This window comes from Daktulosphaira vitifoliae, unplaced genomic scaffold (assembly GCF_025091365.1).
Source record: "Daktulosphaira vitifoliae isolate Bord-2020 unplaced genomic scaffold, ASM2509136v1 Scaffold_2, whole genome shotgun sequence".
Lineage (NCBI taxonomy): Eukaryota > Metazoa > Arthropoda > Insecta > Hemiptera > Phylloxeridae > Daktulosphaira > Daktulosphaira vitifoliae.
In genome coordinates this window covers 31,250,450-31,273,713 of record NW_026099573.1, presented here as the reverse complement: position 1 = coordinate 31,273,713, position 23,264 = coordinate 31,250,450, and the positions used below count along the sequence as shown (strand labels likewise).

At 32.1% G+C, this 23,264-nt stretch overlaps 2 protein-coding genes and 1 pseudogene across 15 annotated transcripts in view; 1 reads left to right on the top strand and 2 right to left on the bottom strand.

The window, feature by feature from the left end:
• LOC126897642 (uncharacterized) overlaps positions 1-22,866 on the top strand; it is a 93,184-nt gene extending 70,318 nt beyond the window's left edge. For 13 of the 14 annotated variants that reach the window (XM_050671403.1, XM_050671404.1, XM_050671406.1 and 10 more), the window contains 3 exons: positions 1,069-1,369; positions 18,448-20,486; positions 20,883-22,866. In XM_050671403.1, coding sequence (XP_050527360.1) covers positions 20,036-20,486; positions 20,883-22,366 — 1,935 coding nt within the window. In that variant the 5' untranslated portion in view covers positions 1,069-1,369; positions 18,448-20,035 and the 3' untranslated portion in view covers positions 22,367-22,866. The remainder of the gene's footprint in view (positions 1-1,068; positions 1,370-18,447; positions 20,487-20,882) is intronic. The other variant, XM_050671401.1, reaches the window with a different exon arrangement.
• LOC126897648 (uncharacterized) lies at positions 13,006-14,008 on the bottom strand. The gene has a single exon (XM_050671415.1). It carries the CDS (start codon positions 14,003-14,005, stop codon positions 13,133-13,135), a length of 873 nt encoding a protein of 290 aa, XP_050527372.1. The 5' UTR covers positions 14,006-14,008; the 3' UTR covers positions 13,006-13,132.
• Positions 14,015-14,647, bottom strand: LOC126898143 (uncharacterized; annotated as a pseudogene).
• Positions 22,867-23,264: the final 398 nt, after the last annotated feature.

Genomic DNA, 23,264 nt, shown 5'->3' with positions numbered 1-23,264 from the left:
CTTTATCAATAATTGATTATTAATATTTTTTAATTATTTTATACACCAGTTTAATCTTTTCAGTCCTGACACCAGAAAAAATGAATATAATACATTTTGTTTTTCACAAACTATTTAATTATGAAGCAAATAAGTACTAAAAATTTTTTTTTTTTTTGAAACCCTATTCCCCCTTTTTTGACCCGTCAAGGAACTGTGCAGGGAAACTAAAACATAAACTATAAGTCAAATTTATATTTGTATTTTTTTATTAAAAGAAATATTTCAAAATTATTTTAAGTATTGAATGTAAGATAAATAGTTATTTAAATTGAAAATAAAAATTAAGCAGTGTTTAATTCCGTTTTTCGATACATAAGAAGATTTGACAATGCGGAAAAACTTCTCGTCCTTTGAGGCGATTCAATTTTTAAGCCATTTTTCAATATCTTCGAAAGAAGTGAGTCGGTCACCTGTCAAATCGTTTTGCATTCGACTAAATAACCAAAAGTCAAAAGGAGCAATGTCAGGAGAATACGACGGGTGCGGTAAAATATCCCATTTGACTGTTTTCAAATATTTTTTGACAACTTTCGCGACGTGAGGCCGAGCGTTGTCGTGCAGAACGTCTTTGCCTCAAAATAGGCCTCAGAGTTTCAATGATATCCTCTTTATTCGAGTGACATTTCTTTAAGAATTTTTTTAAGATCTTTGAATAGCTAATAGTGGCTGAGAGTCGCCAAATCAGGAGAATACGGTGGATATGGGAGCAATTGAATCTGTAATTCATGTAGTCTTGCTATTGTTTTTTTTACTATTGTTGTTTTTGTGACACGGTGCGTTGTTGTCTTGATGAAACACAAATTTGTTTGCAATTTCGGCCTTCATACGCTTTAATAAGCTTATCCCAAAATACTGAGGCCATAACCTTTTCAGATGATTGTTGTGCTTTTGAGCTCTTTGGACGAGTTTCACCGGTTGTCCACTCAGATGACGATCATTTTGATTTTGTAGTGATGGATCCATGTTTCATTCATTGTCACATATCAACGCGAAAATTCCGGTATTTACTGTCATTTTATGTATTAGGTTTTAAAAATGATGACCACCAGCAGCGATACATTAATGAAGAGATTTCTGAAGTTTTCGGCCGCATTTTGACACATTTCGACTGGTATAGCACCGATTTCCTCACGAATTCGCTCTTTGATATCTTCCAAAGTGCGAGGTCGATTTTTAAAAATCTTTTCCTTCAGATAGCCTCACAAGAAAAAATCACAAATGCTAAAATCCGGTGAGCGCGCAGGCCACCCCACATCACTCTCAGAGAGACGAGGTGTATTGAGAAGATGAAGCTATTGAAAATTACTACTACGTAATGAATAAGAAGGTAAGAAAACCATACCTTTTCCAGATTATTTAAATACATAGCGAAAATAAATTATTTAAAACATATAAACATTAATAAAGAAGAATAAAATAAACAGAATACATAGAATTTTAAATTTTAAATTTAATCCATTAAGCTAAGAAAGTAGTAATTTTTTTTATTAATTCAAAATCTTAGAAATATATTTATGAAAATTAAAACTTCATAACTGTGTTTTTTTAAATATATTGGGATAATGATTTATAAATGTGTCATCTATTATAAGATAATGTTTGAGGATGACATTTTTAAAATTACGTAAGTCTAAGTACGTTAATTTTATGGTTTTTTATTTTTACGACACATTTATTTAAAATTCGAATTTCAGAATAATCTGTTACAGCGCTAATTTCTAAGACTATGTAAATTAAATTAATCCCATAATTTGGACTGACTCTTAGGAGTTATTGTTATGCTTTAGCTAGCTATTATTCTTAACCATTGGACGTGGCCCCAATCACTGCACATGCCTACCCGGTGTGTACGATTGTAAGCCAATCTCTATTAAAATTCTACGTCATATTTGGAGTAGTGAGCAAGTTGCTCACTTAACCTAGCAATTGGTTTGTCTTTTAAATAATTTATTACATCACTTTCCCAAATACTTTGGTTATCTTTCAAGTGATAATTGTGATACCTAATTTGTTGTACCTGACATTTATTGCATAGAATTTTCTTAGTGTATTTAATATTTTTTTGTTGTCCACCATGTTTTGACTCTATATATTTGATTGCATGAGTGAACCATATTTATAATTTTTGGTTATTATTATTATTTTTATATACTATTATCAAGATTAAATAAATTATATTAATTAAAACTTAAATATTTTACTTAAAGGGTTAATAATTGTATGCTTTCTGGTATTTTTCATTTATTCATACGTATGCAGTATCATGGGGTCCAACCGAACCCCCAAAAATTTTAATGGTTTCTAATAACAATAAATTTTTTTAAACTTCTTAACTATTTTAAATTTATTCATAAACATATAATGCATCAATAAACAACTTAAAAATTTTTTTTTTTTTAATCTTATTTTGTTTATTCCCTAAAAAATAAAAAAAAAATGTTTTACTAACATTTAATTTTAAATATAGCTTATTTTTTTTACATTTAAACTTTAATTGATTAGATTCTATGAAAAATTTAATTTTTATGTTATTTGCAAGCATCCTAAAAAAAAAAAAAAAAAATTAATTCTTTTGTCGGGTTGATTTTGGTAATAATTTTCAATCAAAATTTGATTTATATTTTACCTTTACTTTTGGTAGTGGCAACAAACATTTATTTTTGATGAGTGTATTTGACAGATGTGAGCATTGGATTTAAAACATACTAATTTAGTTTTTTTATCTTTGGATCTTGAACAACTTGAACACCTTTTATTGGTAGATGAACCTTGTTAAACACTTGGTTCAGATGTGTTCATATTTTCTTTTTCTAGAATTTTTTGTATTGCTGTTGAAATATCTCGAGGCAAATTGTGCATTTGAGTTCTCTGTTCAAGGTGTTCTAAAATCAAAGATTTTCCAACTTTCACTATAAACTGCTGACAGGTTATTTTTGTGTTTGGATTTGAACTTGAATATATTATTGGATGTTTAAGAAATCGTTCTTTTAGACTACTTATAAAAGAATCAATTTAAGGAATGGCTATTGTGATTCTATAATAATCTTTTGGGCAAAGTGAAACGTCCAGAAATGGATTTGCACGGTTCTGTTGTCTTCCATTTAGTCGCTTTACTGTAAGATTGTTGTCCAGAATTAGAACCATTTCTGGAAAAAAAAGAAAAATGTTTTTATAATGAAATTATAAATTGTGATATTTAGTTTTTATAACTACTTCCAAACATAAGATTGAATTCTTCTTCGATATTTTTTCTCAATTCTGTAATTATTAATTCATTACTTTCAGCAAACTCAACGGCTTCTTTAAGATCAATGCTACTTTTTTGTAAACATTTACACAGAGGCAATCCATAAGAAAGTATTACTTAGAACTTATTGAAATAATTAAAATGTAAAATAGTTATTTTATATTACTTTTTTAATGACTTGAAGTGAAATTAAAAATGTTGAGTTCATTGACTTTAACAATAAATTTGCATTACATACTGAAGAATTGTCATTGAACGTGTTATATATTTCTTCTAATGCATTTACAATACACGAAAACAGTTCAACAAAGTCATTAATTGCAGAATATCTTTCTACCCACCGTGTAGCACATAATTGGCATGTGTCTTGGCAGTCGAACTAGAATGCTTGCCACTCCGAATAGCTATAAATATTGGTCCTGAATAGGTTAATTTTGAAGGATTGCCAAAACCATTTGGTTCAATAACAATACCAGCGTATATAGACGGCATCAATTTATGTCTAGCAGCCATTACCCAGTCATGGTTTGGAAGAGAAACTCTATATTACATGTGCATTAATAATGGTGCTTGTTTTGAAGCTGTTGTGAGTCCGATCGGAACTCGGGCTTTATCATCCTGAGAAAGAAAAAATACTTCATTGGGTCCAAGAAAAGAAGACTCTCTAAATATCTAATTGAAGCTGTCGCAAACTCTGTACCAATGTGTTTTTCTTTAAATCATTTTGAGCACAAATTAATTTCACCGGAACTGTAGATACATGTCTTTTTCCTTCACGAGAAAATTAATTCCGTGGTAAAAGTCGTAGCACTCCTACTCAGTTGAAAATCCAAAGTTTTTAATTGCTCGTGTAACTGATCTAAATTTTTACAGCTTCTTACTCTCTCAGTTCTACGTCGTTCATCAGCAGAACTACCAAAGATAGAATTTTTTATGATAGTTTGCAATATGTGTGGTTGATCCTCTTCAGTGGCGTATTTACAAATTTGCTCAGGGGGGGATGAAATGAATAATTCTCCATAGACTTATGAGTCTATATGAGGGCTTCCCCTCCCTCACCACCCCACAAAGCCCAAGAAACTAGATAACATAGATAATAGTAAATATAAACCAGGTACAAAAAAAACTTCATGACTTACCTTAAGACTTGTGAAAAACGATAAATTTCTTGCTTCGTTCTGAGTTATCTTCTGATTTAAGGATACAATATTATTTTGAATATTCACTTAAAATTGCTTGCCATCACTTTTGTACTCTTGCTTGATATCGTTCCAAATCTTATTGATATTTTCTTGTACAATAGTTGATTTTTTATCCGGATAACACTTTTTATAAGTTTTAAATAATTTTTGGTAAAGTTCACCTCTTGCCGATGTCATTCTTTTCTAATATATTTCTCAACTATTAAATCCATTAGTTACCAATGTCGGTTCAAATAGTTCACGTAATAAACAGTATTAAACTGAGAAATATGAAAAAAGCGTCTGTATTTGTTCACTGCTAAATTACGAATGAAGGAATAATATAATATTATATACACGAGAAACACTATTTTCATTTGTTTTTGAGTCGAAAGCGCAGGATACGTGGAAACGTTACCCTCTTAATTATTGGAAAAATAAAGAAACCAATTGTAACGGGTTGCAACTTGCAACGCCGCGCGCCTCTAAAACCAATTCAAAACGTAAGAGCCAGCGCTTATGCCGTAAAATAAACATAAGTAAATTTGTCAAGTTACAATTTATTGTATTAAAACTATTTACGTTCAAAAGTTTATATATTTACTAATTACGAAATGAATGACTTTTTATCATGATAAAAATTTAAAAAGAAAAATAGTCGAAAGTACTAATTTAAAATGTATTAATGAACGGCGAACGTCACGTTGCCGTAGACCCCTTGTCACATTTAGCAAGACACCTCCACCCTTGCATACGAACGTATTTTGTGAACGGCCCCTAACGATTAGTCAATCTATATTAATTAGTATTTTTTTATAGCTTCCGCATACTCCTGAAGCATGGAAAATTGTTGCGAGTGATTTTAATTGCAAATGGAATTTCGGTAATTGTTTGGGAGCTATAGATGGCAAACACGTGAACATAAAAAAAATCACCCAACTCGGGCTCTATGTACTATAATTATAATAAAGGTTATTAATTATTTTTTTAATACTATTAAGGTACATTTAGTATTGTCCTGATGGCGATAGCTAATGCGAATTATCAATTCACTATGGTTGACGTTGGGGCTAATGGTAGAATATCAGATGGAGGCGTACTTTACTATACAAAATTTTGGGAAAAGTTTGAAAACAATGCGCCTAATATTCCACTACCGTCGTGTTTACCAAACACTAGTGAAACATATTCATATGTATTTATTAGTGACGAGGCATTTTCACTAAAATCTAATTTAATGAAGCCATTTAGCCAACATGAGTTGACAAACCATCGACGAATTTTCAACTTTCGATTATCCAGAGCTCGTCGTATTATCAAAAACGCTTTTGGAATTCTAGCTTCTAAATTTGGAGTGTTTCGATGACCAATAAATCTTTGCCCCGAAAAAGCAGTAAAAATTACATTTTGGCTAACAATTGGCTTGTTGCAACCTACACAATTTTTTAATTGAAACAAATCAGCAGCTATATTGTTCAAGAAGTATTCTTGTCGAAGAAAATTTAGAAACTGGAGAAATAATTAATGGTTATGAAAGAACAGAAAACGCATTTGGTTCTTTAAAGAAAACTCTTACTCGTAACGCAAGCGAAGATGCAAAATTGGTGAGAGAAAAATACTGCAATTATTTTAATAAGGAAGGTTAAGTTCTATTGGAAACAAATATGATTTAAAATGATATAATATATTAATATATACAGTAGCGCTCAAAAGTATTTTAACAAACACGTTAATGGCGATTTAAAAAAAAATCTTAACAGGAGCAATATATCTTATGATTCTGAATTGTAACTAAACGTAAAAAAAGCAAGAAGATACAAAAAAATGTACAAAAACGTTAGTATAAACTTTGGATATTAGCTTTTTTGGAGTTTACCGCGCTCAATAGTATTTTGACAAAAATAGAATCAACAAAAATAAATATTTTCTTAAAAAATAATTAACAAAAAACAAGCAAAAACACAGAAACATATAGTGTGTTGTGGATGTAAATCGGTGAAAGCGGGTTCATTAACATACTCTTTTAAGTCGAAAATCATATCGGGTGGACAAGTGGAATGTATATGCGCAATAGTTGTTGGATTTTTTCACGTATTGTTTCCTTGATTTATTTCGTTTTCTTTCGTAGGGTTGAAATTTTTTTTCCACCACGTAATCCTCTCCGGCATTCTGTATCGTTCTTAGAGTCGACTTCACCAACTGTCGTATTTTCCTGTGGTCCTCTGAGTTTAAACGGCAAGTCCCCTTCAGATGTAAAAAGGCACTCCTCCAACCATCCTTCTTGGACGCTATCCGGATTTTATCCCGTCGGTACACCTTCAGATCGTAGCACAGATCTAACGGTTCGACCTCCAAGGATAAGTAGGACGATTGATCTACCCGATCCACTAAAATATTCCTACAAAAAAATTTTTCTATACCTATGATTGCGAAAACAAAAAGTTATATTATTATTTTACCAATATTGCTTTACAACCGATCTTCTTGATATCATACGCTCGAACTCGTCTCCTGAATTCTGGTCTTCTTGTTGTTCAACAAACGACGCTCGACTAGGCTAACGCACAACGGAAAGCTCCGTTTGCACTAGGGCACGTGGTCGTCGTGGAGCTCAATATGATGTTGCAATCTGGTCTTGCAGTTGTTCGTGACGATCTAACCTCGATTGTGAGGTCTTTGAAAAAAGCAATTATTCCACGTGGATGGGAAATCATGTACTTACAAAACCATTATAAAGTCATTTGATAACACTTGTAAAAATATTATGCACAATAAATAAAACGTATTTATGCAGATAATCTATTTTTTATTAAATTTTAATCAATTACTTTGTACAATTTAAATAAATTATACAATAACTATGAATTTATTTTGCATCGTAATTTTCTAAAAACGGCGCAGAACACCATTTGTACACTTTAATACGATGTTTGAATGCTGGATCTCTCATAAGTGGTAAATATTTGTTAGATAAAATTATAACCGGTGGTCCTTGTATAGTCTGGTCGTTTCGAAATTTATCATGAACTTTGCAGGTATCGCCCCCTAACAATTTTTTTAATTTTTCGGTTTGGGTTCATTCCATAAAACTAACCCTTTATGAGCGGCTTCGGCAAAACTAAAATTATTTAATCTATTAAGACTTGAAAATTGACCATAGTTAAAAAAGTATGCGCAAACCGGATCAAAAAAAAATATTTGCCTGTTGACAGAGGCGAACTTCTATTAGTGTATTTTACTTGGGAATTTTTTTATTTAAAATATTGTATAAAGTTGTTAAAAATTCTCCAACGACTTCGATGTCATCTCCAAATTGATATAAGAGTAATTTATTAGCCAAAAACAATGAAAATTCTACAGAATATTACCTGATATGTGCACTATATTGATAACTATTGAAATATGGAAAACATTGAGGATCGTTGTACAACGTTTCGTAATCTTTCATAAAAAGTGAAACTTGCGCTGTATCATTTTTGTCATAAGACTCGTCAACTGCTATTGATAAAGCCGAAACCAATTTTAGATCTTCGATATGCTGGAACACATTTTAATTCTTCTATCTTTAATCGTTTTGGCAGACAATGGTAACTCTTTAATTCTTTTCAAAATATCTGCTTTGTTCTTAAAATCCCGAAATAGCTCTTCGGATGCATTTATAAAACAATTTTTTTATGTATTTGCCGTGTGTGTACGGTTTCCCTCTCTTAGAAATCGCTTGGCTAACAACAAAACTTGCCATATTAATATTGCTGGAAGATTGCATCCAGTTATTAAACACTGAAGTTTACGACTCTTGACTCTTCTGAAGTTCTTCAACTGCTTTCTTTCTTGCATCAACAGTAGGATACTTAGTGCTAAATGACACGTGCTTTCTTGTAAAGAGTCTCTTTAAATTTGAATTTCTCCTTACAAATAAGACATTGTGGAAGTCCATTCAAGTTGTGAATAAGCGCAAAATTCTAGGTCCACTCAACTTTAAATTCGCGGTTTTCATCTTCGGTTTTTCTTTTCTTTTTTTTGGTAGCCATAATCGGGGTACCTATAAAAATATTCCAAATATATTTTTTTCTAAAGCCACCAGTACAAAATTATTATCATTATTAAATTAAATTGAAATAAATAAAAATTAAAAAAGAATTGTTTAAAAAAATACAATTTTATTAATATATATAGCTGCACTAAAAAGAAAATAATAATTTTTCCATCATCAGAATAACAAAACTTTTAATATGACCAAAAATAGAAGATAACTACCAACATTTGGACAAATAGAAATTTTGTACCAGAACCACAAACATACATAGCATATGTAATAAAATCGTATAATAATACCTGTAAGATGTGCAGCTAGATTGAAAAATACAATGGCAGACACGGTAGATAAGACAAAACTATTCACACTGCAACTCATAGATGCAACTTCTGGTCTGTTATGTAAATTGGTCCCCACTACTTTAGAAAAAGTATGCGCGCGCATGCTTGTGGTACCTTTGTATCACACCGGAATACGCCGAAAAACTTATCAATTTTTTTTGAATGAAAATATTATTGCGCTTTCCGTGGATATTTGTGTCAGGGCCGCACTGAAGGAGCCAAAGAGCCACATGCGGCTCTGGAGCTGCAGTTTGCCGACCACTGGCATTTACATATATGCACTCCGGTAATATTACTCCTTTGGTCCAAGTTTTTGGGTACATTATTGACCAATCTTTTTCATTCTCTTTCAAAATATCCCCAGAAATGGCGCTTGTCTGTTTCTTTGTTGCTTAAACCAAGAATAAATATTTTTTCACTATGTCATATACGGAGGGTCGCTCTATACCATAAACTTGAGAAATAGCCGTAGGAGTCTCGCCGCGGTCATGCCTCTTAATGATTTACCATTATGCATGAAGAGTTATACGTTTATTGCTTCCACTTGTATTTTCCATCACATTTAATAATGAAATCGCAGGGTTAACTGCAATAATATCACAAATAGAGCAACTGCATACTCACGTTATTGCTACTGAACACAGCGAGGAACTAACGCGATTCAATATTTATCACAAATATTAAAAAAAAAAAACAGTATTAAAGTAAAATATTTTTGGCAGTCCATTCATTTTCACTCCGCGGTCCGACCACTGTACCAGACCGATGAACAGTCGCACTACAGTGTGTACTAAGCGTGTGCACACTATATATCACGAGTCAATTGTAGAAATAAATATTTAGTTTAACACATAATAAATATATTATCAATATATTTAAGTAACGGTTCGTATATTATAACATTAAGTTACCGAAAACATCTCGGTAAATTGGCGAGTTGTTCATTTCTCGAAGTTCATTTCTAATATTATTTAAAATATTAAAAAACTCGCCGCTGTATTTTGGTGTATTCTAAAAAATAATATTAATAATAATTTTTATCATATTTTTTAAAATAAGTCATTAAAATTAACACTTACATTAGTCATGATGATGTTATTTTAATATTTTCTTTTGTTTTAAAGAACTGTAGTTGTTATAAAACGCCTAAATCGTAAACCAACTGAATGATACAAAAACCATAGGACGCTGCATTTTATATGATTTAGCAAGAATAAGATGAGTATACACACACACACATACAGCCGTTATTATTATGATTGGATATACTAGTTTTACTAAACAAAATGGTTTAACGCGTGAGAAGAAAAATTATTATATGTTTAGACCGAATAATATTTTGAATTATATTTCAATAACATTTTTTTTAAGAAAAGCATTAATTCGTGGTAACCTTGGGTTTGGTAATATTCAATTGGACAGTGACCTAGTAGCCGCGCCAAGCAAGATAGTACTTGTTGACGGAGCTACTAGGTTTTGATAAAAACAAAAACAAATAATAATAAAAATGAGGGAAAAGTATAGAGATAGAAAACAAAGAGGCCATGTATAATATAATAACATTTTTTAATCATTTAATTATTCAAGATTTTTTATATATATATATTCATAAAGGAAAAAAAAATAAAAAGAGAGGTGCCAGTTACACAAAATTAAAAATGGGGTAAAAGAGGGTTTCATGTTGATACTTGATTTCTTGAGGAGTGCCGGCCCACCACCGGCCATAGTTCGCGCCTCACGCCATCATCGACATGTCGACGTTTATTATAACAAAAAAAACAGAGGACAAAAAAACTGAACAGCCTGGTTGACAGCAGGTCGACTCGACGTTTTATTTTTAAGAAAAAAAACTAAAAGCAAAACGTGGTTTTCGCCATAAAAAAAAAAACGTACAGATAAAATACGCCTCAATAGTTTGGTTGGAAAAAAAAAAATTCGTTGTCGCAGCATTTGTATAGTGGACGGTGATCGTGACGCCGGGTGGTGGTGGTACTAACTTTGACACGTCCATTGGGGGAAATACAACAATATGGGTATAGGTGCATAGTGTACGGTCAGCTGATGACGATAGGATGCCAGATATCGGACCGGTTGACTAGTGGACGTTATCACATACACAATTATTAAAATACTTTACACCTAATGCACACACATCTAAAATTGATAAGATTAATTAAACAAAAACTTGTATAAATTCTGCAACATTACAGTTGTTATTTCTTTAGAGTTTCCTTTTCTGTTTGCCCGTAAAGTTCCAGTTATATATATTCCTCTGTTTAAAAGTATGTGAGCTAATTTTACACTATTGTAATAATTGTCCATATACAACGATCAGCCACATGAATCAAGCCCTCCCAATAATTTTATGACAACAAATATGTGTGATTATAATCAGTCAACATGTCATGTCCTTGTCCAGAGTATATCATAATTTTGTGAACCAAACCCCCAGGTTCAGTAAGCATGTAAAGTTTGATTCCATATTTATGGCTTTTATTTTTAATATATTGATGGAAGACTAATCTCCCCCGAAACAAGACCATTGACTCGTCCACTGATAAGTTTTCACCACGTTCATAAATATCCAACATTTTATTATTAAAATATGTTGAAAGTGGATCAATTTTATTTAAACGATTAATATCTTGATTATAATTGTCAATAAAATGTAATGTTCTCAAAAGTAACAAAAAACGATTTCTACTTATGTATTTTCGAAAAAATTAAAATCAAATAACTCACTTTTCTTCTAGTAATCTTGCAATAGTTCCAGTATGAAAAAGTAATCCAATAAAAATCTTCATTTCTTGTATACTTGTATCTTTCCACTCATTTATTCTAGATGTAGAACTTCCAGATCCAGATAAAATATGAGCTACGTATCTATTTGTTTCATTCACGTACAACTCAAATAGTTTGTCATCAAATAATAGATTAAAATATTCAATATGATTACTTCCTTGCGGATACACTTTCAGTCCTTTTGATTTTGTAAAAGGAATACGTGTCACTGTAGGTTTCCTATTACTCCATGTGTAGTCTGATATAACGGGAACAGGTGTATCTGAAATATTATTTTCTTCTTGTTGTTCCGTAATATTAGTTTGCATTATCTGATGTGTCGATTCTGAATCGACGTCGTCGTCACCAGAATCTCCTTCCCCTAAATCAGTACCAGAACTCAAGCCGAAATCATCATCTGAATTTTCCAACATACTCAATAATTCTTCATCAGTCATAGTGCTGGTCATTTTTCTATACATTTATTTATAAATTTATATGATTTTATTTATTATATTTATTTTATCATGAAAAATACGTAAGAATTTACATAAAACACAAGGATAACTACCCTTAATTTTTCTTATTTTGTGAAAACATAAATTATAAATAAAATATAAAAAAATTACGTAAATGTAAATCCAACTGTGGGATGTAAAATTCAATACGGAACTGAATAGCCGACATAAATGTCAAATGTGTATGGCAATAGCTGCCTGAATAAAGCAATGATATAACACAGGTTACTGCATGTCAACAACGTATTGACACCGGCCACGGGCGCTTGTATGCTCATTAGCAGGGTTCGGATTTAATAGCACCAACAATTTTAAAATATGCGCTATAAATGATCGAAAAAACCGTAAAATATGCCCTTAAAACAACAAAATAGCAAAAAAAAAAAAAAAAATACAAATTTAAGTTGTATTAAATTTATTATTTAACTATTAAGTCATAGGTACGTTTAAAAAAAGAAAACTAAAATTTCTGTTAATAGTTTCAAAAAACTTATTTGATACGTTGAATAATGACATCGTTTGTACGCAACTATTTAAAATTATCTGTGTAAAGAAGAATAAAATTCAAGTAATTATTATTTATTAATTAAATAATATTTTTACTTATTTTACCTGAGTTACACTGTATGATTAAGTGTTTTGCCAAATTTTCAAATTTGAAGTTCCGGCGGTTATCAGTCAACAATGATTTGTAGAGATAGGATGTTAATAGCCTAAAAAAATTGCAAAAATGCCCTAAAAACTTCAAAAAATGACCTTAAAAATTATCTAAAATACTAATTGAGTAAGTGAAAAAACTTATTGATAAATAATATTTTTTATTAGAGATATGGGTATAATAATGGGTTTAATAGTAGAAGCATTTAAATAATTTATAAATAAATTTCAATAAAAAAAAAATATCAATTTATTCAATATAAATAAAAAAAAATTATATTAAAAATATTTTCATTATTAGTGGTAAGATGTTGATGTTATAATAATATTCATATTGCATTGTTGCACTGTACAATTAATATGTGTCTGATGTTATCAAACAAAAGACGACGACGTCGATCAGTTAATAAGTATTTGTACGATGAAAAACTTCTCTCGACATCAACGGACGTTATGGGTGCATACTTGAAGTAGGTCATGTCATCAGTAGTTAAATCTTCTGGAATATCTTCTCCTCTTGCGCCTTTGCCATCTAGCATTTCAGAGATGTTAGTTACAATTTTAAATCCATTATTCTTCAAAATTACATTCTCCATTTTGGTTGCTATTGTTTGTCCGATTTTATTTGGAGCTTTTTGGATTAAAGACTCAATTTTTTTTATGCATTTAATTGACTCTGATAATAACATTCCAGACGTCTCTAACTGAGTTATTTCCGAAGGTATAAATCCAAAGTTAGATTTTAAATAAATTAAATTTGTTTCCAAATTTGGGTTTAACACTTGTTCTAATGCGTCTTTAATTGCGACTGAATCATTTTTATCTAATTCCAGAATCACTTTTTTTATATCAGATAAATGCTCACAATAATAATTTGCTGCACTTATCCATGTTCCCCAGCGCGTGAGTACGGGTTCAGGTGGCAGAGGAATTCCGGGAGCAATATTTTTTAAAATTTGTACTCGACATGGCGCTTTCAGAAATACTTTTTTAAAACTTGATATAAGTTTATTTATATCTTGAAAATTTGTCCTAATTTCTTCAGCCACTCTATGAACCGCATGTGCCATGCAAGTTACGTGTATCATTTTAGAATATAGGTTTTGTATAACTTTTCCTGCTTTTACCATGTATGGAGCTGCTTCAGATAAAAAAAGTAAAACGTTGTCATGTTTAATTCCAAGAGGCCACAGTATAAACATAGATTTATCTTACATTTTGGCGATTGTTGAATTATTTGCTTTTTCCAAAACGTCAGTATGCAGCAAAAATATTTTTCCAGCATTTTCTAATTCCAAAGTCCCAATAATGACATTTACCACGTATCGCCCTTCAACATATGTTATTTCGTCCATGCTGACCCAAATTTTTTTATTTCCAATGTAGTCTCGAATTTTTTGCATTGTATCATTGTAACATAATTCAACATAATTCTTACGTAAAGTTGACTCATCTGGGATATCAACTTAAATATATTTTCTAAAATGTTCGTTGTTTAATTTATTAAGCGGAATATTAGCTAATAATAATGTTTGACATAGTTCCAAATTAAATGACGATTTTTTTGATGTAATACTTGTATCAGTCAGCAATAATTGAGTTTTTGGTTTTTCGCTTTCTTTTTGTCTCTTAACTCCCCGAATATGTTTTTCTCGATTTATATGTTGTTCTACAGTAAATCGTTTCAATGCTGAGACTTTAACACTACACACTTTACAAAATAACACTTCACCATCACTAGAAAAAATATCTTTCCCGTATTCATCAACATAACTGTGTAAGCGGCTACTTACAGACGATTTTGCTTTCCGCATGTTTAAAATCGTTAAATATAAAATTTGAAAATTATCGGTTAAATGATGACGGTGAATGCCGAAACACGACTCACAATAGTTCCTTTTACTGCAATTATAAGCACGTCAATCAATAGGTCTAATGTCTATGTCAATTTAATCTTGTTTATCGGATTTATTCCATACAATTTATAAATATAATATTCGATAAGCGTGTATGATCGGCGTATGTCTGAAAGAACACTTGTTTCATCAATATACAACACTTAAAGAGTAAATCTTATCGGAACGCGATAAATGTAATCACAACAAAAACCCCACAATAATAATATCAAAATTATTTTTTACTAATAGTCCAAATCCAAAGGTAGATTTTAAATAAATTAAATTTGTTTCCAAACTCGGGTGTAACATTTGCCCTAAAATCTATAATTTGTAAAAAATGCCCCACATTGTATAAAAAGTACAAAAAATGCCCTAAAAGATGAAAAAATGACTTAAAAATGTTGAAAAATGTCGTTAAAAAACAAAAAAAATGCATTTATAGCTAAAAATGCAAAATATAATTAGAATATTCTGCATTAAGAGAGCATGAAACAAATCTTTTAATTATAGGATCTGGTGGTAAACGCACACCTGGAGCCTCTATTTTAAACATTTCAACTCTAGTAGGCGCCTTCTTAAATACTTTTTTACAATTTGCGATTACTTTGTCAACAGTAATAAAGTGGTCACGAACCTGTTCGGCAATTTTATGTAAGCCATGTGATGCGCATGGGACATGAATAATTTTTGAGTAGAACACTTTTAACGATTTTCCAGCTTTTTTCATATATGGCGTCGCGTCTGATAAAAATAATAGTACATGGTCGTGCTGTATTCCATTTGACCATAATTTGCTCATAGATTTGTCGAAAACTTTACTAAATGTAAAAAAATTAGTTTTTTCTAATTGTTCCGAGTGGAGTAAAAATATGGATCCAGAATGTTCAATATCCAGAGTACCGATGATGACATTAGCAATAAAGCGCCCTTCGACGTCCTTGGGTTCATCGATAGTCACCCAGAAGCGGTTATTAGATACTTTATTTCTAATTTTTTCGATAATTTCATTGTAGATATCCTCAACGTATAATTTTCTCAGTGTTGATTCTTCTGGAATTGGATTTTTAGTATACTTTTCTAAAAATTGTCGAAACTTTACTTTGGATAACTTGTTTAGTGGTATATTTGTAGAAATAAGAGTCTTGCAAAGGTCGATACCGTAAAATGGGGTTAATAGAGTCATTTTTAAAGGTTTTTGGACATAAACTCCTACAGTTTTTGACATAAATCAATTTTTTTTTTTTCTTCAAGTTAACTCGATTACAAACAGAATCCAACTATAAAATCGTTTACACTTCCACTTCGTTATTTTGTATATATTTTTAAAACTGTGGCCCTATTTAAACTGGTTAGGGGATAATAGGGTCACGTATTAAAATTCCATAGTAAACCCTAGTATAACCTAATAACAACAAATAGGGTTAGCTGGAAATTAACATAAATTGATAAAGCATTTAAATTTGAATATTTACCCTAACATTTTGGGACAATTAGTGAACTGCGCAAGAAATCTTATCACTTATTAATGGAATCAACACAAAAATAAAACAAATTTTTTTTATAAAGACTGTTTTAGTTTTATTTTTTTTGTAAACAATACAAAACAAAATAATATTAAATAGAATTCCATCAAAATGATGAATGCAACAAAATAAAATAAAATATAAACTTTCTCGTTATAAATATAAACAAATTGATCACAGTTATTCAACACTTAACTTAAAGGTATTTGGTTTTTTAATGAAGTCTTTTTAATTTCATTAATATCTTGAGAGAATTTCAGTCTTCCTCTTCTTAAAATATCTGGTCCTGGTATAACTCTTATAACTTCTTCTAGCTAAAAATTGCAAAAATCAATAATGTCTGGGAAGACTTGAATGTTACCAGTATGTTCACCAGTAACATTGTTGCTTGGTCGGGTAAATGAACCTTCATAAAGTAATCCTTCTTTAATAATTTTAGTAACCTTTGCAAAATACAATTTTGGAATTTTTTTTCCGAAATTTACAATAACCCAAGTTCCTTCTTTAATGCTGGAGCTTGAATGGACTTCTTGATGAAATGATTCGTTTAATCTTGCTGGTTCATCTTCATTTTCTGACTCTTCAAACTGATTCAAATCTTTTCCTCTTATACTTTTTCCAGGAGGAACTTTTAAACGTTTTTTTCTTATGTTTTTTTCAGGCTCATCAGATCCATATCTTTTTTCTTTCAAAAATTGCATTAAATTTTCTGCAGACCCATTGTTTTCTTGTGGTAACATATCCAACACCTTATTTTTGTTTAAAGGAAATAATCCGGTTTTTTCAAACCCGGCTCTAATATTATCGCCATTTTTATCTGAATTTTTTTCAATAGTTTCTTTAAGTAATGATGGAAAACAGTCTTTATTTATAGTTGAAGCTTTTTTTCCTCTGGCAGTTGATGTTTTCCAATTATCAAGGACTTTTCTCCAGGCTCCTTTCAGCGGCCGGAAAAAAGCAACATCTAATGGTTGGGTTAGGTGTGTGGAGTTGGGTGGCAAAAAAACAAAATCAATTGAATATTGTTCACATAAATTTAACACCTGAGGTGATAAATGAGAACTTAAATTATCGCCTATGATAATTTTTTTACCCTGTAATCTTCTGAAAAAATGGAATTACTATTTTGCTAAACCACTCAGTGAAGCAACATCCATCAATCCACCCTGATGGTGTTCTGTTATATCTTGTACCTATAGGGCCACCTTCAGTCCATGTGTCATACAATTGTAGTGATTTATAGATTACATCACCGTTGTTGAACATTTAGTTTGGTTCATTATCCTTTCTGGGTACTTAGTACCTCGTTTACAAATAATCTTTTTTCTTCCAGGGTCATCACTTAAATTTGTTTCATCATAATTTATGATATTGCTTGGAGGAACGCCTTCTACAGTTTTGCTAAAATTGTCAAAAAAGCTGTTAATATCAGCTCTACTAACTGCAGCTCTACTTCGCTTGATGTTTTGACACATTCTTAAAGTCAAACTATTTTTGGGCCTTTTTAAAAAAGATTTTGCCCAGTCTGGACCAGGTCTGTTATCTTTGAACTTTTTTACAGTACATTCAAGTTGATCCAGATGGAACTTTACAAACATTCTAATTTCTAGCTCACAAATTGGATAACCCCATTCTGAGCATTTTATAATATTGGCTACTAATGAATTCTCAACTGTTGGCAACAGACACGGTTGACTTCCAAATTTTCTTATAACAAAATCTTTATTAATTTTTTTTTTATTATTATATCTTTACAGACAACTGTAGGGAATATCTGAACTTTTTGCAACCGATCTTATAGAATGTCCTTTTGATATTAATGATAAGGCCTCATGTATTAATTTAGGATCATGCAATCTATGTCTTTTACTTCTAGGATCAGGTACATAATTACGAGGCATATCTAAAAATAAATATTCTATTATTAGTTAAAAATGTGTGTGATGTAAAAATCTAGGTGGAGTCACCTAGATTTTTACATCACACAAATTTTTTAATATATTTTAGCTTATAAAAAAAAAAATAAATAATGAGTTGTTTTAATTTTAAGTACTTAGTTCCGAAGTATATTTTTAAAAGTAAAAATAATATAGTTAAACGTTTTACTTACTTTTATTGGTGATTTTTTGACTAAGTTTTCCCGGCTATGAAAAATCAAACAAATTTTGTCATATTTTAAATGTTATCAAATGATAACAAAAATAAAGCCGAAACACTTTTTAGTGGTACCATTGGAATACCTGGTATGCGTTAACTCCAAAGACATACTATCTCTAATGTTTCGATAAATATTGTGGCTGTTATCATTGATCAATGAAAAATTCTCTGATGTTGACCCGATTCAACCCCGAGACCCGTTTCACTCCATTTTACGGTATTAAAAGTAGATTTTTGTGGAATATTTGTAAGTAACTGCTGTTTCTTTTCAATTTTATTTTGCTCTCTTTTAATGGCTTTTAAATGTTTTTCGGTTTTTAAGTGTTGAGTAACGTTTAACTTTTTGTCACTATTAACTTTACGTTCGCACAATTTGCAAAATAGAATACTTGCATCAATCGAAAAAACTTCATCGCCAAACTCGGACAAAAAATACCTAAGTTTCGAATAGTTCGATATTTTATCTTTCGGCATTTTACGTAAAATATCGAAACAGAAAAGCAAATAATACACTATTGAGTAATGAATGAATATGAAACAATCAAACGATACGGAGAAATGACTGACGCTAAAATACGTACTATAGTCGACAGTATATCATATCATCAACATTATGGAACAATAATAAAATAAATTTAAACAAAACAGATAGAAGGTATAAAATGTATAAATATATTTGACTACGCCCGGCTACTTAAAAATAGATTATGACTCATAATCAATATTAGTATCAATTTTCAATATAAAACGAAAATGTGGGATTTTTTCTTATAGATTCACATAAATTAATACTATTTTTCATTAAATATTAACGAGATTTATAAAAAATGCAAAATAAAGCGTTAAGTTACGTATTTTAACAAAAAATAGCACCAAAACTTCAAAAACAGTACTAAAAACCTAAAATACTTCAAATATGCAAAAAATAGCAAAATAAAATTTCGTATTTGAAGTCTCTGGTGTATAAAACAAATTTATAGCAAACTCTGCTATTTTTATCTGTATACTATAATAAGTAGCAAATTATATAAAATCCGAACCCTGCTCATTAGGGTGGTCTAAAAGTGACAAAAAAACATTTTTTTTTTAAGTTATACTCCTACACTTGAAAATTGTTCTACCTGGTTTCATATACAATTCTGAAAAAAAACATTTAAAATTGTAACTTCTTCGATCACTTTATTGCATGCATATTAGGGTAACAATTTAAAAAAATTTCACTATTTTTAAGGGACCACCCATTTAAATTATGTGTATTTACAATATAAAGGTCCAAAAAAAATTCAGCAATATAACCCAACCGATCAGTCGGTCCGCCTCAGCATCAGTTGGCTGATCGGTCACTCCGCCCATACCGCCGCCACCACCTATGGTCGGTTAGAAACACTACACTGTCGTCGTCGTCGTCGAAACCGAAGGTTTGAGCAAGCATCCAGCATGTATTAATGAACGATTATTGGCAGCGTATGTAAATATTACTGTCATCGGCAAATAACTAGTTGTTGCACGTTAATGATTGCATTTAAACGATATGTAAATTCTAAGAATTATGATTACTGCCAAGTAATTTAAGTGCTCAGTTTGAGGAAAACAACTTTTTAAATTACGCCGTGTATTAGTATAAAAGGTCATTTTTGGTATAAAATTTTGCATAATGCAATTATACACTGCTGCACTTGGCACGTATCGCGATTATATTAATAAACAAAATACGGGTAAAAACGGCGGTTTGACGTGGATAGGACACGATTTCTCGGGACCCGGTAATAAAGTCGCAAACGAAAATAACAAATTTATTGCTGAAAGCCTGCCAACAAACGAGATCGACTGGATAGCTTTGGAACACGACGTACAATATCATAACGCTGGGACCGGTAACATCGAAGAAATAGGAAATTACGATTTACGAGCGGCTGAAAGAGCATTGAACGCCAAAAATTCAAATTTTGGTGGTAAATACGCTACATCCCTGGGATTGTACGCAAAACATTTTTTAGAACGTACTTGGCAAGGAATATCAGGAAGTTCAAAAGCTCTATATCCTAATTCAAAAAAACCAGACATTCCTATAGACTGGTTCACGACCGCTAAAAACAGACGAAAAGGTGATTTAAACTCAAATTATGAATAATTAAGATTTTTTTTGAACTTTGAACTTTTTTCACTAAAAACGGTAAAAAATGTTTAATTTAAGGTTATTATATGTAAAAATATAGTTTTGTAAGGTTTTTACGCGAAAAAAAAATTTTGTTCCAAAATCTACCGAAAAGACGTAGGTAGTTTGTACTAGTCGGATAATACATTGTTTTTCGTATTTTGCACAGAAATCTTTAAAAAATCGTAGAGAATAGAGTTTTTGAGTTACAGACTTGGTACGTCTACACGTGAAGGGTCTTGGTGATAGCTTTCTTTTAAAAAAAAAAAAAAATTGAACTTTGAACTTTTTTGAACTTTTATAAAAAAGTTTGAGCCTTTTAAAAATTTTTATTTTTTTCTTGTAGAATTATTATCAACATATCATGTGGAAGAGAATTCCTACGGAAGCGGAACAATGTCAGGAACACAACAAACGACAGGTGGAGACAAACGAACTGATGAACAAGCTGGTCTCGATTCTGGAGGAACTTCAGCGAAAAAACCGAATTATGGAACGGCCGAAGCGCTCACTGCCGGCACGAGTATTCCGGGCATCGGTCTTAACGCTGACGCTGGTGACGCTACTGCTGTCAGTATGTTACACATGGTCATCCCTAGACCCATTGACAATACAAAAAATAAGTACTTGGTTTTTTCTAAAAATCATGAGTTTCTATCGTATGGATTACAGTGGAAACCTATTAAACATACTGGAAACGCATTTTGGGGCACAACATCGTTAGCGGAAATTCCCGTGGACCGGTGTCACTTGTACCTGACGGTGGACGAAATTGACATGTTACCGCCGGGCAGCTACATCGACAAGGTTGTCTGCAAAGTCGTATTGCGAGGCGTTCGTACGGCGTACGAAACTGCGACTACACAATCGGAGTTGGCCACTCTCAATCAGAATAAATGGGGAGTGTACGCTGTTGGACTGAATAAATCCGTTCCCGGCGTTACAAAAAAATACACGACGGTGGCAATACATTCTATGGAGCCCCAAGACGTCAAAGATTCAGCACCCGATACTTATGTCAAACAACACGACGCCTGGTACTCTAGCACGTCGAAACCACAAGACACTCTACCCTGTAGTTTCATGAATTTACCGACCGTGCTACAAAACTACTATACACTGTACACGGACACGGGTGCTCAAAGCGGATACCAGTGGCCACGGTTCAACAGACACGTGACAAAATTTGACGCCAACGCCGCGGTAGGCACTGTAATCGTTAACTACGAATACAGCCCTAAAATAGGTCTACTAACTCGGCCTTTAAATAGTTACGAAACTTTTTATTGGCCTGACACTAGCAACGTAAATTACTCTCAGTGTGAACAGGCCGATTATTTTTGTCCAAACGGATCGGCGATACAAAAAATAAAAAGGGACAAACACAGTTCCACCTTCATAGAGAGTAAACCCATGGGTATCACCTCCGTACAAAAATTAATGAAGAGCTGGACGTACGTGGAACAGAGTCGTCACGTGTCTCTGATAGATCTGTCGCACGTGCTAGTTAAAAAAAATAAAAATTACTCTCCGGCCGAAGCACAGCCTTCGTTGCACGTGGGCGTCTATCCCGTGCCCAGAATCACGGCGAAGGACAACAATATAGTGCCCACAAAATTTTTGGACGTCGAAGCGTACTATACGGTAGAGACCAGTTGCACCGTGAAATTCGGTTATCCTACTGTAATGGCGCGGTTCAAAAATTGTAACGTAAACGTTGAAAAGGAAATGTTCACAATGTCGGTGGAGAGCGGCGTGGCCGAAGCCGACGGCAATTATTCTACGTGTTATGGAAAACATTCGCTCAAACAGATCGATGCGGAAAACTAATTGAGGCGGCCGTTCTTGAAACTGTAAGAGAGAATCTGGCCGCCAAAAAAAAAAAATGATAAAATGTCCACGTCCACGGCAAAAACACCAGACCAGCCTATTAGTGTCCCCTCGCCTACAACTCCTAAACCGATGACTTCGACTACAGCGTCGACTACAACACCGTCGCCCGCTGCCAAAAGCGCACAACACTCAGACGACTCGTCATTGCCTCCCGTTCCTGATTACATGGCGATGCGAGAACGATACTATTTTGATGGTTACGGGGCTCTTAAATTTGCGGGAATACTGACGGAACCTCAGTGGAGGAGCAAGAGATTGGAAAACGATGACAGGAAAGCCACTCAGGACGAGGTCAACAAACTACTTTCCACGTACTCAACGAGCGTACAGACGGGCGACCAATTGGCCGACAAATATAATTTTGTAAATAAAAAAGGAATATATAATCCAATGTATTATTTATTGAAAAATAAAAAACCATAATTTTTTTTTATTTTAAAAAATGTGTTTATTTATTTCATAATACATTATATTTTTGTAGTAACAGATAAAACATTTTAGGATTAAATTTTCCCATGTATTTTTTGAGGAAAGGCGCAGCTTTCCATTCGTACTGACAAATACGTGTTTCAAATGCAGGGTCCGAAAACAAAGGTATAAAATGATTTGTTAAAATAATAACAGGGGGGCCTTGTACGTCTTGATCACCCATATAATTTACGCGTATTTTTGCGCTATCCCCCCCCAATAACATTTTAAGTGTTTCGGTTTCGTTGGACTCGTAATTCGGTTCGTTCCAAAGTACTAGACGCCTATTGTCCATATCCTGATAACCGAATTGCGAGTGTTTGTTTAGTGTGGAAATAATGCCGTACTTTAAAAAAAACGAACACAC